This window comes from Athalia rosae, chromosome 6 (assembly GCF_917208135.1).
Source record: "Athalia rosae chromosome 6, iyAthRosa1.1, whole genome shotgun sequence".
NCBI classification, from domain to species: domain Eukaryota; kingdom Metazoa; phylum Arthropoda; class Insecta; order Hymenoptera; family Athaliidae; genus Athalia; species Athalia rosae.
In genome coordinates, this window is record NC_064031.1 from 15,123,233 (window position 1) to 15,140,684 (window position 17,452).

Below are 17,452 nucleotides of genomic sequence, written 5' to 3' on the forward strand. Positions count from 1 at the left end.
TATCCTATTAGGACGAAGCAGAGGAGTAATTAGTTTTAAACGTCAATCCAGGGTCAACTTTCATCTTATGTTTAATGGGTATGGATAATTGCTGTACAAAGATTATTTTTCTAATCTACCAATATCTAATGTGATATTTTATAGGTTTTTATTTTAAATAAATTTCACAGCTTTTTTGTTGCTTTTTACGTTTTTTTTTTTTTCTTCTTCAATGTTTATGTTTTTATATGATTATTCAGACAATTACCCGAATACTTTTATTAATTTGGTCTACTTCTTTGCGATCTGGGAGTCGACAAAGTCCAAGTAGTTCATTCCGACGTTGATAAACGCAATCCCAGAGCCAATTCCAGCAATAGTACACAGTGTGGAATTTGGTGGCACTATCGAACGCAGTACAGCCCATACCAGAACTGAACCAAAACTCAACAAGACAGCTCCAGCAGCGCTAGACAATAATGAATAGTTTTTCATTACGTCACAGCTAAAGATAACGTTAATGTTACCTGTATACAACTCTTGTTGCCGTTGGAGCTTTCTTAAGATGTTCTCTGGTGTATATGTAGGTTCCAGTACCTACCAGCGCAGAGCCAAGCAACACGTTTGTTATGTCTTTTTTAGGAAATATCCTGGAAGGTAACAATTGTATTATGAATATTGCTGCTCAATATTCAATTGAAAAATTGATTCATGTTGGAATGACTACCAGAGAGCTTTTCATAGATGGTCTATGTATTAGAAGTCTAAATAAAGGAATGATGCAATTTCTTGGAAAGTAAAGATTCACAGTGAAGAATAGGGCAAAGGCATGATAGATGAAAATTTTGAGTCATGGTAGTCTTAGGATTCGAAACATACTATTACATAATTTATGGGACGCCGGGTCGAAATGGTAAGAGCAGAAATCAGGCGGGGACACCGAGCGTATGAAGATTTCAGACAGGAGATATTACCTCATAATCAGACTTGGGTTCATCACGTTGACGGACAGAGCAGTGTACGAAGCGACTCCGAAAGCCGGAACGTAAAATTTGACAAGGCTGCATTTAGTTACTGGCTGCAAACCCAGCTTAGCAAGCAGAGAACCATTCGAATTACCTGGTCCGGCCATCTTATTAGTACGAATATATTATAAATATTCACCCACCCCACAGTCCACAGCTACGCGTATTCGTTACAAATAGTTACAAGTCAACGGGTACAGCAAATACGGCAGACGAAATTGACGGTAATAGCTGCGCACTAGTGGAGCTCGTACAAGAAGAATAAGAAGGGTGGTGCCATCTAAAGAATAATATGGGTCTACCAGTGGTTTTTTCGGAATGTGATGCAAGCAGTGGATGCAAAACCCGTTGACTGTTCGTTGTTGTTAAAATGGCGGACGTCGATCAAAAGGTTAAAGATACGACGGGAGAAAAAGAATCGGGATTAAAACCAGAAAGTCGTGATAATAATTTAACAAACGGTGGGAAAGGATCTGGCGATGATGCTGACAGTCTTGAAGAACAGCCTCTCGATATTGGAGAACATTACTTAGTCCGAAGGTCTGACGATTCCTGGCGTAAGTACTCTCGGTACAAAAGCAGGTTATGTTGAGTCCAATTTACGCGCTTCTCTTATTGCTTCACAAATGCCTCATTACTTTACGTTTTTGAGGTCTAAAATTGTCGAGGCAGAACCGATCTCAGAACATGAAGCAATCCATATTCTGTGTTAAAAGTAGACCCACTAGAGTCACCTAGGTAATGTAAGAGCTCTCCAGTAATGGTCATGTGAGTTTTTTTATTTCTGTACACCCAGATCCGGCAGAAATTATTCAGACTCGATACAACGAAGGAGAGAGCCACTATGAGTACTACGTCCATTACGAGGGCTATAATCGAAGGTTGGATGAGTGGGTACCTAGAGACAGGATAATGTCCAGCAGATTTGATATGAGTGACCAGAGTTGGAAAAACAGTGAAAGAAATCCAGCCAGTGATTTGCTGGCTGATTCCTCTGACAGAAAAATTACGCGTAATCAGAAAAGAAGGCATGACGAAATCAATCACATTCAAAAAGTTGGTAATTTGTGGTTCAAATGATTATGAAAGTGTAATTAAAAAAATATCGCTTATGACGATGATAAATATTTCAATTGAATAGACCTATGCAGAAATGGATCCAACCACTGCAGCATTAGAGAAGGAACACGAAGCTATCACCAAAGTGAAGTATATTGACAGGATACAGATAGGTAGATCTCATATTTACAAATCTTGCTCAATTTGTTTTCTTTATCACTTATCAGATTTTTTGTGATTTCAGGGCGGTATGAAATTGATACGTGGTATTTTAGTCCTTATCCTGAAGAATATGGTAAACAGCCAAAGTTGTGGATCTGTGAATATTGTTTAAAATACATGCGGTTGGAAAAAACCTACAGATATCACATGGTAATTGATTTTCTCTGGAGCAATTGACTAGTTTGAGATACATACTATGATCTGCACTTGCGATTTTTTAGAGCGAATGCACTCACAGACAACCGGTTGGAAAAGAGATATATCGCAAAGGAACGCTCAGCATTTGGGAAGTTGATGGCAGAGAACATAAGATATATTGTCAAAATCTTTGTTTGTTAGCTAAATTATTCTTGGATCACAAGACGCTGTATTTTGATGTTGAACCATTTTTATTCTATATTCTCTGCGAAGTAGATAAACATGGAGCGCATTTAGTTGGATATTTTTCAAAGGTATTGCCACATACATGTGATGCCGTTTACGTAAACGTTTTATAAACTGATTTCAAATTTAAAGTTCACGATTCTCTGTCTTACTTTTTTATAGGAAAAAGAGTCGCCGGATGGGAATAACGTTGCATGCATTCTAACGTTACCACCGTTTCAAAGACAAGGTTACGGCAAGCTGCTTATCGCATTCAGTTATGAATTAAGCAGGATTGAACAAACAGTCGGAAGCCCGGAAAAACCTCTCAGCGACTTAGGAAAATTGTCGTACAGAAGCTACTGGAGCTGGATTCTTCTCGAGATTCTCAGGGGTTTCAGAGGAACGCTGAGCATAAAAGATCTGAGGTATGTAGACGGGTTTTTTTTATGATTAAAAATTCCATGTGAACAATACTAAAGATGAACGTTTTTACAGTCAAATGACAAGTATATCGCAAACTGACATAATCTCCACGCTTCAAAGTATGAATATGGTGAAATACTGGAAAGGGCAACACGTTATTTGTGTAACACCAAAATTGGTTGAGGAACATATTAAAAGCAGTCAGTTTAAGCGACCTCGTCTAACAGTTGACTCAAGCTCTCTGAGATGGGGCGCTCCGCCACGAAAAAATATTAAGCCAGGAAAGAAATGAAGTATGGATTGAACCTGAATCATCAAGATAACTACAGCTAGATTATGGAAATCGGCTGAAAAGTTTAATTTGCTGACTTGAGTAGTATTACCTGATTACATGAAAAAGGCAGTCTGTGATGAGACGTAGAGTTTGATTGACGAGATATTGAGACCTGCAGATATTCGAGTGAAACAAACTCAGAGAAATGGAAATCCGACATTGCATTTCGCGTTAATACCTTTTCCAATCTTAACATGATGGGAGTCTGCTTTACGTAACGTTGCAAGATTGTTCTCCATTTGAAAATCTTCTATATTATAACTTTAAGATACCTATTTTGTATTTAGAGTACACATCATGGGGAACCGAATTCCCTTCATATACGCTTATTATTATTAAACCGTACACTTACATTTAGGATAACTTTAATCTTACAACAAAGCCACATAGTATTGTGTGTTATTCCATATTTTTTGTAGAACAATGACTCGAATGCATAATAACAACCAATATGAACCAATAAATCTTGTCATTTACCTGACTTATCGACGCCAAAGTACAAATCTTCAGTCCTAATTGCCAATTATGTACGTACGTGAAACAAATCAATCGATTTTTATTCGACTATAAAGTTGAACTTTTACCTGGGGATATTTTCTTCCACGGTTAACCGCACTGCAATTATCTCCGCGATTTCCGGATTTCACATTTCGTTACTAGTTTTAGCGGCAACGCTAGGTTGTCACAGTTTTGGCTAAAAAATTCGCAAATGAATTTACGTGATACGTAGATAACCTTAATGTAGAATCAGTGTCTCTGGCTTTATTACTACATCGTTCTCACAATTATAGGAAAAACAAATTTCATTGTTGTTCGAAAATTTGCGAACACGTTTGGCGACTACTGTGTGATGATAACGATAACGCACTTGTCATGGAATCTTTCGAAGAATTTATGGAATTGTTCGGTAAATGGAGACGAGAAAAAAATAATGACGATCTGTCGACTATTTTTAAAAATGGACCGGCATATTTCACGAATTTATCTACCAGTGAGATCGGTAAGAACCAAGCATCGAGCATGTCCAAAACGAGTCGTTGTCGAATATTCAAATTCCAAATGAATTTGAAATCTGTTAGTATGTATGTATGTACAAGGCAAAGTTTAGATTGCAGATACATTGACATTTATGAAAGTCTGAACTGACCATTTTACTGAACGCATTTTGCTCAATTGCCACCTCTTACTTTTATTTATCTTTTCTTCAAAATTTCCAGGGTTCGTGCTCTCCGTATTTCTCAGTGAGAAAACTGGCTTGTTACATTTCCTGAATTATGCTCATTTTGATAAAAATATGGAGAGCTCTGTGACAGAAGGGTTCAAATTATTGAGTTTTATTATAACACAATTCTACTGGTTGCTCAATCAATACACAAATCAAATAAAGGTACGTAGTTTACATGGACAAGATCACACCTCTCTCAGAGCTCTTGTTTTTTCCTTCTTCCACAAACCGATATTTATTGAAACTAATTAATTGCTATTTACTATTATAGAAAGTATGTGAAATTGCAATTACAAGTACATGTTCTCAACACATCAAAGGAGCAGCGGTAGATTGTTTTGAAAATCTTGTTATGAGGTGCCAGAATTATGAGTTGAAGTTGAACGAAACAGTCCAGCATTTGGTCAAGAAGTTTCACTTGTGCACACATGCAGGTAAGCCTATTCAGTATTTTGGTAATTTTGTGAGTCCTTGTTCAACTATAGGCCAGGAAAAAAATACTGAAAATAAGTTCTATTTTTCAACAAGTCCTGAACTGAATTAGCTCTTTTAAACTTAAGTTGGTCATGCGATGAACAAAAAAATATTTTTCTGCAGAGAGAACTAAATTCTTCAAGGCTTTAGGAGTCATTGCAAAGTATCAGCCTGAAGCTATATTGTCTTGGCAAGGTGACGTAATTTTTAGCAGAATAATGGACGATTATGACCATCGGGCAAGCACTCTTAGTCAATAAGTAGTTATTAGATACAACTGCATTTTGATTATACTTTGTCCTGTGATAACTTAAAAAATTTCAGCATTCTCTACTTAAACGTGGTTCACAATCAAGTGACATTGGAATATACCTCAATGTTCTCAATGATCTGTGCACAAACTTTCGTCCTCCGGAACCCCAGGGGCCAGTAAATTATTGGAAGACTTTATATCAACGTATCAAAGAACTGAGTACCATTGATATTAATCAACGACAAAAATTTGTCAGTCGAGGTTGGTACATTTGTGATAAATCCAGTACGTCTAGAAATATGAAACCAAGCTACTAATAGTGCCAGTTGTTTTCTTCTTCAATTATGAACCATTTTTATTTACTTCCAAGTAGAGCAGTGTTACAAAAATTGTTATTCATAATTTTAGCCGCCATTTCTCTGCTCGGCAGACACATGTCTTTATTCAATGATTACATCTACAAAGATGCACTGTTCTGGCATGGAATTCTGTTGAAATGGTCGAAATTATCCGGTGAAAATCAGGAAGTTGCACTCCACACTTTATTGGCTTATTATAAAACAATGGGAATAATATTAAGCAATGACAAAACCCCGGGTGGACGTCGTGTATTTGAGGTAACTATTTTTCCTTAATACAAATAGATAACGTCTCCCAAAAAATGTTATCCTAGTCTTTAACATGATTTGTCTGTTGCAGTATTTGAAGAAGTATTTGGAAGACAATGTTATAAGTGTGGTTGATTCAACCATGCTGCAACCGAGTATTCGCGGTTTCGGACACATGGCAGGACCTTGTAAGAACTATTCGACCGAAACGGACGTGTCACGTATGTTTTCACTCTTGGCACGCAGAGTGACTGTCATGTATACTCAGTAAGTTTGATTTTTATTACTATCGGATAGTTGGATTCATCAATGCTTAATAAACAAATAATTTCGCTGGGCTTTTAGTAACAACGAAATGAAAGAGTCTATAGAAAATGTGGTATACTATCTCAATGCGCTAGCGGAAATATTGCTACAGATGTCCAACATCGCGCCAGATCAACTGAATGCACTTTCAACACTATCTTTGATCTTGATCAAACACTTTCCCGACTTGCCCTTTACCAGCCATTCATCGGCCGTCTGGTCATTACTGAAAACATCCCACAGTATCAGGTGCATTTGTAGATGTTCCTATCAAGAATTCATCACTAAAATAGGTGGGTTATTTTTAGCTTTTATCAAATGAACTGCACTTGGATTTGAAAGTACTAACGATCCCATTCATTCAGTCATTAATATTTCATTGTACCCGAACGGTTATTGATTCTATCTTTTTTTTCTACTCGAAGTATACGAAGGCATTGTATGGAGTTGCTCGCATTCACTATACATCGATGCAGAGGCGGAACGTGAAATGAAAAATTTAAACGAACGTCCAACATGTTACAAGAACTATTCACCGCTGTGGCAGTTACTCCTTTCTCAAAATAATCCGATACCTACAGTGAACAGCTCAACAACATCCGTACAAATCTTTGATGCTATTATCGAAACTTCTATCAAGATCATTAAGAAATTGAATTTGGATGTGACAACTGTCGATGTGTCAGGTGGAACTGAAGAGTTTACTATACCTGTGGCTGTAAACGATACGGATTTCAGAATATTTGTGAATTTAGTGGATCTCCTCAATGCTATTTTCGAGAAGCTGGATCCAACTTTAATGAATTCTAAACTACATTGGTTTCTCTGTGAGGTTATCAGAAAGTCCAACAATAATCCTCTGATATCAGGATTTTATAGACTAGTTCAAATAGTTCTGAAAATGTACAGCTCATCTGATTTGGGTGAACAAGAATTGCTCGGCAAGACATTCCAACTCGTATCTCAATATTTGTGTGATACCATTGAGAAACTACCAAGCTTCTCTGGAGAATTACAAATTTCTTGTTTCAACCTGATATTTGTGATACCCGTTTCTATTGCTGAAAATATGTTGGATCGGTTATCACCTACCTTCAAGGCAGCATTCGCTCTTCGGCAAGATAACTTCAGTCTTGCACAATCTGCGCTAGGAACTCTGGAAAAATGGTCCACAACAATAAAAGCAGAAGAACGATTGAGGAACTTTCTGATCAAAGTCATTCCCAGCCTGGAGGTTTTTTTGCAAAGCGACGAAAGCAGTAGTGAGCTTGTACAGAATGTACCTGATGGAAAAAAAGTTAAACACATAGTACTCACAGATGACGAAAGTACACTGCAAGAATTCCAGAGAAAAATTTTACTATTTTTTGGCTCACTAAATTCAGAAGTGACACTGAATTTGGCAGCTGATCGATTTACCGATAACAGAGCTTCAAGTGAAAAGAAGTTATTGAAGTACACATTGCTATACAGTGATATCCAACCCGACATTTATTTGGATACAATTTTTCCAAGGACTATTGAATTAGCTCTAAATTCCACAGATAGACGCACTCGCGTGATAGCATGTGAAGTATTACATTCCATTGTGACTGTGATGCTCGGAAGATCAATGCAACTTTTGTCATCAAATCCAGATGGTCTGTTGCCTCTCTTTGAAAAAATATGCCCAGCTATATTGAGGCTTGGATCAGACTCTGACCAAGTAATACAACAATTGTTCTACCCTTTAATGATACAGCTTACCCATTGGTACAGCTCTAAGCTGATGCTACGGTCGTCAGAAACCATATGTCTTATTGAAACACTCTTTGATTCATTGACTTATGAATCAAACATGGCACTCAGCGATTTCTGTGGCGTCTGTTTAGCTGAATTTGTGAAATGGTCAATTAAGCAGTCAACAGATTCTGAAATACAAACTTCGTCAACAAATATTCAAGCCATTGTAAGCAAGATAACAAATTTTGCACTCCATCCAACTACATGCAAACGAATTGGAGCTGCCATTGCGTTCAACTACCTTTATACAATATTAAGAGAGAGTGACATAATAATAGATATTTTTTGGTTGGAGTTACTCGCCTGTTTCATCAAAAGCTTGGACGGATGTTCCAGCACGCACATCATGCAGTCCCTTAAACATATCGAAAGGGTTATTGGTATCAAATACGACCTTCTTAACAGCCAGTCTCTTCACCGTAGAAAGCCGGCCGAGTTTGAAGGAACTTCACTCAGAGATGCCGCAAATTGGCTCCTAATACAGTGTGCATCTGTTGATCAGAATTGTAGGACAAAGAGCATGGAGGAACTTGAACTGATGACCAAATACATTCCTGAATTTAATTCCATCCAAGGGTTTTTCACAAATTATGTGAATTGCAATGGCATGCGAAGTCTGAACCAAATAATACTCAAAGATCTGCATCCAAAAATGGAATACCTATCCATAAAAACTATGAAACCACTAATACGGACTTTAGATTGCTATATTTGGATTCTTAATAAAAGTATAGTGAGCTTGGACTCATTATTTACTGACAAAAACGCGAATAAGGATATGATTTTCAATTGTACCATTAATTTTGTTTATTTGGTCAATGTTAAAAGAGAAAAAAATCAGGAAACTATAGAATCTTTCAACCAGTATCAAGAGCATTGTCTACTGAAACACCAAATTATTTTGAAAATCTTTAACTTCATAATAACTCTACTCAGCAAAATAGTAAGTCCTACATTACGCCATTTGATAATTTAAATTATGCTATGTCTAGTTTGACCGTTGAGTAACATCAATATTTTATGCATTATTAACATTTCCAGGAGTTTCAAGGTAGTGCTGAATCGTCCTCCTATGTACCCGAATTTTTTTGGAACGATGAACTGTGTTCGCTGATATCCTCTTGTATTTTTGTACCTGAAGCCGTTGGTTTTGATTTACAAAACTTGGACATGATGGAAATTCTTGAATCAACCATACAGCAATTACTGACTATTTTGATACAGAAATTCGATACCCAAAAGTTTTTTTTACTGGTGAAGAAATCGATCGTAAAGCACATTGAAAGCAAACGTCATCAGTACATGAATTTTGATGTAATATTCATTGAGGCTATGACCATTTCATTGAATAACTATGTGAAGGGTTTAATTATGTTGGAAACATTAGATCAACATGATCGATTATATAACGTATGTTAATTGATTTTTGGCACTAATTTCCAATCGCCAAACGGTCAACACATAATCCCATCCTTCGTTTTTTAGAGATCTCTTAGTGATGATGACGCGGCCAACGGGGTAGTAGATATCTTCAACCTATTGAACGTGCAACAATATGATAGAGCGGTGGCTCTTACTCTGGAATCAAGCACTCAAGAATACTTAACAACTCTGGTGAAATTCTTGACCTTCAACTTTAAAGTACGTAACACAAGAATATAATTGGCTGATGCACAGTCTAATGTAATTAATAAAACTAATGTACCTTTCTTGATAATCTACAAAAATGAATGTTATTTTTCAGGAGCAAATGGCAACAACTTTACTGGAAATTGTCGATTCGAAAACTAAATTGTCTTATCAAAATTCATCAACAATATGTCATGGAGAGTACTTTATGAATCTTTTCGGGATTCCTATTTTTCAAAATCTCCTGATAGACATAGGCAAAAGCTTGGATGTATTGCTGAGACATTCATTGAAAAATAAGTTTGACAGTATTCTAGTGATATTGGAAGAAATGATGATGTATGTCAAACAAAACAAAAGTCGCTTCGAAAAGCAGATTCCAAATATCCAGCTGGAATTCGTGGACAGATTTGATAAATTTCGTAACCAAGTGAAGTACATGCCTGAGAGGAAAGAAAAGTTGGTCAATCTATATTCCTTGGTGGTACAAGTCTCTCCAAATCCATCTGAAATTTGTAAGGAACGAAATGACTTTTATGCTTGGATAATACTTGAACTCCAGGACTTTTCACAACTGGAATATAAAACGAGAATTCTGAATGGCTTATTGCCTTGTATTGTCGACGGAACTTTTGATAAAAATGCACAGTTGGTGCATTGCTTACATAAATTGAAGACTCAATACTATACCGCGAACATGAATAATCTTTTGAAGGGCAGTCTCGACCATTCAAACATTATAGCATCTTTTCAAACATTGTCACGTCATCTACCCATGCTGAAGTCTGTAGGCTTTTTCGAATGCGTGATAGACATTACTATTGGTAATATCGAATATTTATGGGATTCCAATGCAATCCAACATCTGACTGCTTACTTTAATGAAATCTCTACCGAAGATGCATTAGAGTCTCTAGTGGTTTTGTACAAGTGTTTTATGGCTATACAAGACTACGAGGCCAGATTAGAGTTATTGAAAAAGGTTTTTCTCAAATGCATCCATTTTTGTAATGCGAATGTAATTGAACAATTTTATGAACAGCACATAGAAGAACTTTATGATATTGCGAGACAGGATCTTCCTGTAGGACGCGTTGATCTGAAGAATTTGATCGTCTCAAAGATTGGTTGTTATAACTTGCTTGAGATTATGCTCGCTAAAGTACCATTGGCAAAGTTAATCAGTGCAGACAGTAATATCGTGAAAAATGCTGTTCACAAAATCGAAACTGGAAGAGAATTATTTCAAGGGTTGACCAGAAATTGCCTAGGTGTTCGGAAATTGAAATCTCCAAATTCCGAGGTCAAAGAACTGATGCGGCTCCTGCACTGCGCAGCATACAATTGTTGCATTGCAATTGTTAGTTTGAAATCGGAAGAGCGCTTCTATGTTATGCCATTTGCTGAGAAGATCTCTGAAGGTCGACTTATATGGGAAAACATTATTGATACGGAGCGGAAGTATGAATTCAAACAGGATTTTAAAGAAATACCCAAAGAGTATAGGAAGCTAATCAACATACGGAAACGAGCTAGTCCGAAAACAGATCAATTGCATTCAGAGATAAAGAGCTACAATCTCGCTGCATCAACGTTAAATGAAGATTTAGCTTGTTTTGATTTGTATGAATCTAATCTGAGATCCAATTCAATTGAAGATTACGATAAAAGCGAAGAAATGATATCCCTTAGCTTTGAAGTAGATGATCTTAATAACCATGAATGTATGGCCCCAATATGTGGGATTATTACACATATGGTATCATCGAATATATTTAAATTACCAAATGATGAAGAAGAAGTAAAGATGCCTGAATGGATGGAGTTTTTTCAAATTTCTTTGAGGATTGCAACGGCTTACAACGTGAAATTTTTCATGGTCAAACTTATTCTGAACGTGCAAGAGGCTTTCAAACCATACGCACGATTTTTCATCGCTTCATTGTTAAGCTTTCTCATCTCTCATTTCAATACTTATTATCATATGAACTACGTGATTAAAGATATCCTAGTTATGTTGATAGATTGGCACAGTGTGGCGATTCCAAGTACAACAAACGAGAAAAAAATGGCCCAAAATTTATTGATGAAGTTGTTGAAAAATGGGGATAGCCAGCAAAGACATCTATACAAATACAATGTTGAAATTATAAATCAGCTTGTTCAAGCATGGCAATCCATTTTGGAGGTACCTGAAAGTATTCTTGGAATTCCAAATGCATCTGAAAGATTCACAATCCGTATAATTCACATTTTTGTCTCTAACAACAAAGAAGAATGGATTATATCAAAACGTGAGGTTTTGACGCACATGGTGAATTCAGTTGATGACCCAGATGAAGAAACGATTTTGTATGTTTGCAACACGCTAGGACTGATAATGAAGTATTTAGAATCTAGTAACGAACATGAGGACACAAAACAATGGTTAACTACCAAACTGCAGTTTTCAGTCATAAAAAAAAAACACAGAAATCATAACATATTCATCAAGTGTATATACGAAATACACATTTCCTATCCAAACATAATACGATATTGTTTCAAGCTATTGACAACTAGCTTTTTCAAAGTTGATGATGTGCACAAGGAAAAATGTTTGGAGCTGTTTTTATCGGCTTTACCAAATTTTGTTGAAAATGAAATCATCATGGAATTAAGATTCATAAAATTTCAAGATATTCTAAAAAATAAGATGTTTTCGTGCCAAAGTATAGCTCTGAGAATAATTGAAAAGCTGCTATATATTCTAAGTCCGTCCGACTATCTACCATTTGCCCAACTGATACTTCCATATGCAAAAACTGCCTCTGCAACACAAAGAGAAATTGTTATCAACATTTCCAAGGCTATTTGGGAAAAGTATAATGACAACATTGACGACAACCTTGCGGTCGGTAAGCTGAGGCACGTGAGCAAAAATATTTTATTGCTGGGGCTACTGGATACAAATGAATCTGTACAGAAAGAGTTATTACAATTTTGGATCGAACATGGTCACTTGTCTGACCAATCCATTGCAAGATTATTGGAGATTTTTGATATGTATGATCCTGATTTAGAAACAAGTTATTTGTCATTTCTGCCATTGTTGATGTTACATCTAGTGAGCAAAGACCCACAATTTGAAAAAAAAATGTTTGAACCTCTCAGTAACTGCAAGTTTGAAGATTATCAAGTAGTGGTACAGGGTCGTTCCAAGCATGATGGGATACTTGCCCCACTATTCACGTCGTCTCTTGTTAATCGAATGAGCCAATATTATTCGCAATCTAATCGCACATTTGCTCGTTTCAATCAATCTCTGAACCATGGCCTGTTTTTAAGGGCCTCACAGTCTTTGCAGTTTAAGCAAACGCTGTCTAATGATCAGTCATACTTTCAATCAGCTTGGACGCTCATGGATGAACATGAGGGCTCAGCAGCAGGAACTAAAAGAATTCTTGAACCTTCAAAAAACCAAAAATCGAAAAGGCTTTTGCAATATTCTGCAGATATAAGCAAGAACATACGTCATAATCGAATTTCCAAAAATATGCACAGAGACGAAATATCAAGGAATGAAATTGACCGCCAAAGAATCAGTGTCAAGATGTATAGGTGAGTTGGACAGTTTGTAATTGACAATTCTAATAGTTTGATATTGAATTATTTATTCTTACGTTACACTTTTAACAGAAAGTATAGAATCGGAGATTTTCCGGATACGGGGCTTACTCATGCTGGTCTAATTCTTCCATTGGAAGAACTGGTCAGAATTGATCAGGTTGTCGCCAAAAATCTGACAGTAACAATGCTTATTTCAATGGTGAAAGAAATGTTACCCGATCAAAGAACGGACTTCCTTGAAAGGCTGTCGGTCAGTCTCAATGGCATTGTTGAAAATAGTCAGGGATCTAAACCTCTTATTGCAACTGTATTAGAGCTCATCCTAAGCTTTAAAGAAATTTATATTTGCTCTAATACAGTTGCAAAGGTTTCCAAGTCCTGTGGACTGTTATCCTTGGGTGCACTTTTGCTAGAAGAAAAAATGATTTCTGGGTGCGCAAGTAAGACGAATTTAGAGCCTGCACGCAAAAAATCTAAATTGGCTAATCACCCAGCAGAAGACGACAATAACTGGATGCAATTAGCAAATATTTATAAATTATTGAACGATTTTGATATTATACAGAGCATTTTTGGGAGTGCCAAATTCGGAAAAGAGTTGCAGGTAACAAAATTCTCCATTCCTTCTCAACTAGGATACAGCAAAATACAGCAGTCTTATTCCAATATTTATTCTTAATCGTTTCAGGAAGCATCCTTTGCACAAGCTGCTGGTAAATGGAGGGTGGCAAAAAGTGCATATGAGAAGTCTGATGAAATTAATAACGGGCTGGCTAAAGAATACTGTCAGGAATCGTTATTTATATGTTTAGCCTACCTTTGTGATTGGAAACAGATCGATCAACACGTAAAAAAAAAATTGGATGAGAATTACGATGCACTTTGGGACATGCCAATTAGCGATAATTGGATGGCCCCATGGGTATTACAATTACACATTCAGAAAATAGCAAATGACCATCCTGATGGAACTTTCGTTCAAGCGTTGAATAACTGGATGAATATAAAAGATAAGTCGATCAAGCTCAAAGAGCTTTACGGAGAGGAGATGGCAGTATTTTATATTCAACAAAATCCAGAATTTTCTCAAAACTGCCTCACTAATGCATTAGATAAAGTGATAACAGAATGGAAACATTTAAATCTCCTATACTTTGAGCAGAAAATTGATAAATACTTAAAGTTACGTGGATTGAGTGACATCAAAACATATTTAAACGGAATCAAAGACAAAAATCAACTAATTCCAAATGCAGAATCCATTATTAGTTTTTGGAGTAACAGCGTACCCGCGAATCAGGACAATTTGCTGCTGTGGGATAAGCAAATTATTAAAAGATTATACTTCCTTGGGTTATTGGCACAGCGGATCAATGATGTAGAGTCAAGCCAGGCAAACGAAATATTGGGCACTTTGAATGTGGCAGTTGTTAGGCAATGCCTCAATATATCGAATATAGCATATTGTCAGTCCAATGCACAATTTATGAAGAAATACTTGCGATATGCTGAACCATATTTGGCTGACATTGATGACAACTTCGACAGAGAGTGGCATTTGGCAGTTGCCAAACATAAATACCTCTACTATGCAGATAGTCAGTGTATCGAGAAAAAACAGAAATCTTACATTATGTCGTGGGAGATATCACACGAACTCATTGAGAAAGGGCCTTATAATACCAAACTGGAATTGGATATCAGGCAACACATCAGCACTCTAATTATTGAACTACAAATGTTAGTGATCAATCAAGAACCGATTGGCGAGGTATTATTAAAAAATAGTTCAGTTTCAGCATGCTTACCTCCCATACGTGATCCAGAAGCTATTCTCAAGCACTTAAGCGACTACTGTTTGACTACAATGAAAGAGTGTTACGAATCAGCTGACACCAAGAGTAAATCAAATTGTTACTTGAAAGTTTCTACATATTGTCATTCCATGATTAGTAGACCTGAAGTAGGCTTTGACCTGTCCAAGGAATTCATCCATTCTACTCTCAGTGCAATGAGTTATGGATCCCTTGAAGCAAGTCAATATTTTCCATGTCTATTGCACTTGAAATACTCCAGTGATCCTGAACTAGGAAAAATATTCGAAAGTGCAAGTGAAAATGTTGAGACATGGATGTTCCTCAAATGGCAGGCTCAATTACTGTCACACATTGGATCCTCTATTTGTTCAATTATTGCCCCTATACTGTTGTCACTTGCCGAGAAATATCCTAATGCCTTCGTTTACGCATTCCGTATGAATAAGGAAATGAATAAATGTCTACTGAACCAACCAATCATCAATAAGTTAACAGAAGTTCTCTCTGAGAACAAAGATTTGGAATTATTTCTCGAAGCTATGAGGTACCTTGTGCAGCCAGAGCTATACTTGAAATACCATGTGGAAAAACTAGAAGCAAACATGAAGAAGGATGTAGATGCAGCAGTGAAAACTTTACTCGATACTGTATACCCAATCACGACGGATGTCAAGAAAGGAAAAATATGGGAGATTATCACAAAATGGCAGACAAAAATCAAAGAATTGACGCAGTTAAAAGACAATAAATTCTTCTCTCAGAAAACAGAGATATTCAGTACCTTGAATGCATCCCTGGAAAACCGCATTAGAGGGACTTGTACCTCACCGCTCAAAGATTATAGTCCATGGCTTTACCAATTCAGAGGAGGTGACATTGAGGTGCCAGGCCAGTATTCGGGCGATCGGGAGCCTCTCCCACAGCATCATACAAAAATTTTTAAACTGAATTCCAGCGTCACGGTCTTGCCATCATTACGTAAACCTGTCAGGATAGCTTTTCTGGGTACTGATGGAAAGCATTACAATTTTCTTGTGAAGTACGGAGAGGATCTAAGAGTAGATGAACGAATAGAACAGCTATTCATGCTAATGAATAGAATTTTGCAAGGAGATGCAGCCTGTAGGCAACGCCGGTTATCCATAGACTCTTATCTAGTAATTCCATTAACCAACTCACTTGGATTGATCCAGTGGGTTGAAAACACAGGATCATTGAGCGATTTAATTGATTTAGTATCCTCAGATCGCGAGAAAGCTGATCGCAAATATATTATGGGACTCTATTTAAATTGGATCGGTACTGTTGCTGGCGAAGGAAGCTTAGAGACCAGGTACAAAAAAGCTGTATTAAAGTGTAGCAGAGAAGATGTGACAAATATATTCACTCTGTTAAAAAGCAAGATCAACTGGGATATGTTAAGAAATGGTTTTAAAAAATTAAGTTCATCACCAGAGTGCTTCTTCGCATTTCGCCACAATTTTGTTACCTCTTTTGCAACAATATGCATTGCTCAGTGGATACTAGGGATTGGAGATAGAAATTTATCTAATACATTGATTTCTCATACATCGGGTAAAGCTTTGGGCATTGATTTCGGATGTAGTTTTGATGCTGCTATAGATTCATCCATACCGGAACTAATGCCATTTAGACTGACTCCGCAAATTCTCGGTCTTTTACAACCTTTTGATGAGAACGGCTTGCTGAAGATAATAATGATAAATGTCCTACGAGCCCTGAGAAGTAAAAAAGAACCACTCATTGCTTGCATGGATATCTTCATCAAAGAGCCTACCTTAGATTGGCTAGCAAGAAAAAAAATACCAGATGATCGACAAGAAAATATAGGTATGTCTATTTCATTTATGCATTATCAATGTTCCAAGCCGAATCGATTATAATATGAACAACTTGAAAAAACGGATGATGCACCAAATTAAAATTCTTGCAGATGTAACGTGGTATGCAAAGAAAAAGATAAACATGGTTATTAAAAAAATGAATGGATCAAAGCCATCTAAGCTCACTTTTGAACAACTGAAGGACCGCTATAGCAATACAGAATATTTCAGTAAATACTTTGATATCATAAATGGTTCTAATGGTGGGCTCCAATCTAGGGCACGTTCAGCACATAAAGATGAAGATTTGAGTGTTGAAGAACAGGTAATTTATAACTCAATATTATTCTTGACTCAATTGTGGTGAAAGAAAGGTACATTTTCTGGTTACTATTTTAGGTGGAATGCTTGACTGACCAAGCCACAGATCCCAACATTTTGGCCCGTACGTGGCATGGTTGGGAACCGTGGCTATAAGACTGAAGGTGATGCAGAGT

At 36.8% G+C, this 17,452-nt stretch overlaps 3 protein-coding genes across 4 annotated transcripts; 2 read left to right on the forward strand and 1 right to left on the reverse strand.

The window, feature by feature from the left end:
* Window positions 1-53: 53 nt before the first annotated feature.
* LOC105693555 lies at window positions 54-1,260 on the reverse strand. Its single transcript, XM_012413578.3, has 3 exons — window positions 954-1,260; window positions 507-629; window positions 54-448 (listed from the first exon to the last, which is right to left on the reverse strand). Exons 1-3 carry the CDS (start codon window positions 1,109-1,111, stop codon window positions 271-273), a joined length of 459 nt encoding a protein of 152 aa, XP_012269001.1. The 5' UTR covers window positions 1,112-1,260; the 3' UTR covers window positions 54-270.
* An 80-nt stretch (window positions 1,261-1,340) lies between these two features.
* LOC105693538 (histone acetyltransferase KAT8-like) lies at window positions 1,341-3,868 on the forward strand. Its single transcript, XM_012413543.3, has 7 exons — window positions 1,341-1,561; window positions 1,801-2,060; window positions 2,146-2,236; window positions 2,308-2,435; window positions 2,507-2,737; window positions 2,832-3,076; window positions 3,147-3,868. Exons 1-7 carry the CDS (start codon window positions 1,375-1,377, stop codon window positions 3,364-3,366), a joined length of 1,362 nt encoding a protein of 453 aa, XP_012268966.1. The 5' UTR covers window positions 1,341-1,374; the 3' UTR covers window positions 3,367-3,868.
* Window positions 3,869-3,976: 108 nt separating this feature from the next.
* Window positions 3,977-17,440, forward strand: LOC105693547 (DNA-dependent protein kinase catalytic subunit-like). 2 transcript variants are annotated; one of them, XM_012413556.3, is made up of 16 exons: window positions 3,977-4,408; window positions 4,626-4,795; window positions 4,905-5,067; window positions 5,231-5,346; window positions 5,432-5,621; window positions 5,769-5,977; window positions 6,060-6,235; window positions 6,314-6,567; window positions 6,700-8,999; window positions 9,098-9,466; window positions 9,542-9,697; window positions 9,801-13,285; window positions 13,364-13,898; window positions 13,983-16,962; window positions 17,066-17,280; window positions 17,355-17,440. In XM_012413556.3, the coding sequence occupies exons 1-16, from the start codon at window positions 4,282-4,284 to the stop codon at window positions 17,430-17,432; spliced, it is 11,523 nt and encodes a 3,840-aa protein (XP_012268979.2). In that variant the 5' UTR covers window positions 3,977-4,281; the 3' UTR covers window positions 17,433-17,440. The 2 variants fall into 2 exon arrangements, with proteins under 2 accessions (XP_012268979.2, XP_048512767.1); XM_048656810.1 differs by lacking the exons at window positions 3,977-4,408; window positions 4,626-4,795; window positions 5,231-5,346 and having other exon boundaries at window positions 4,934-5,067.
* Window positions 17,441-17,452: the final 12 nt, after the last annotated feature.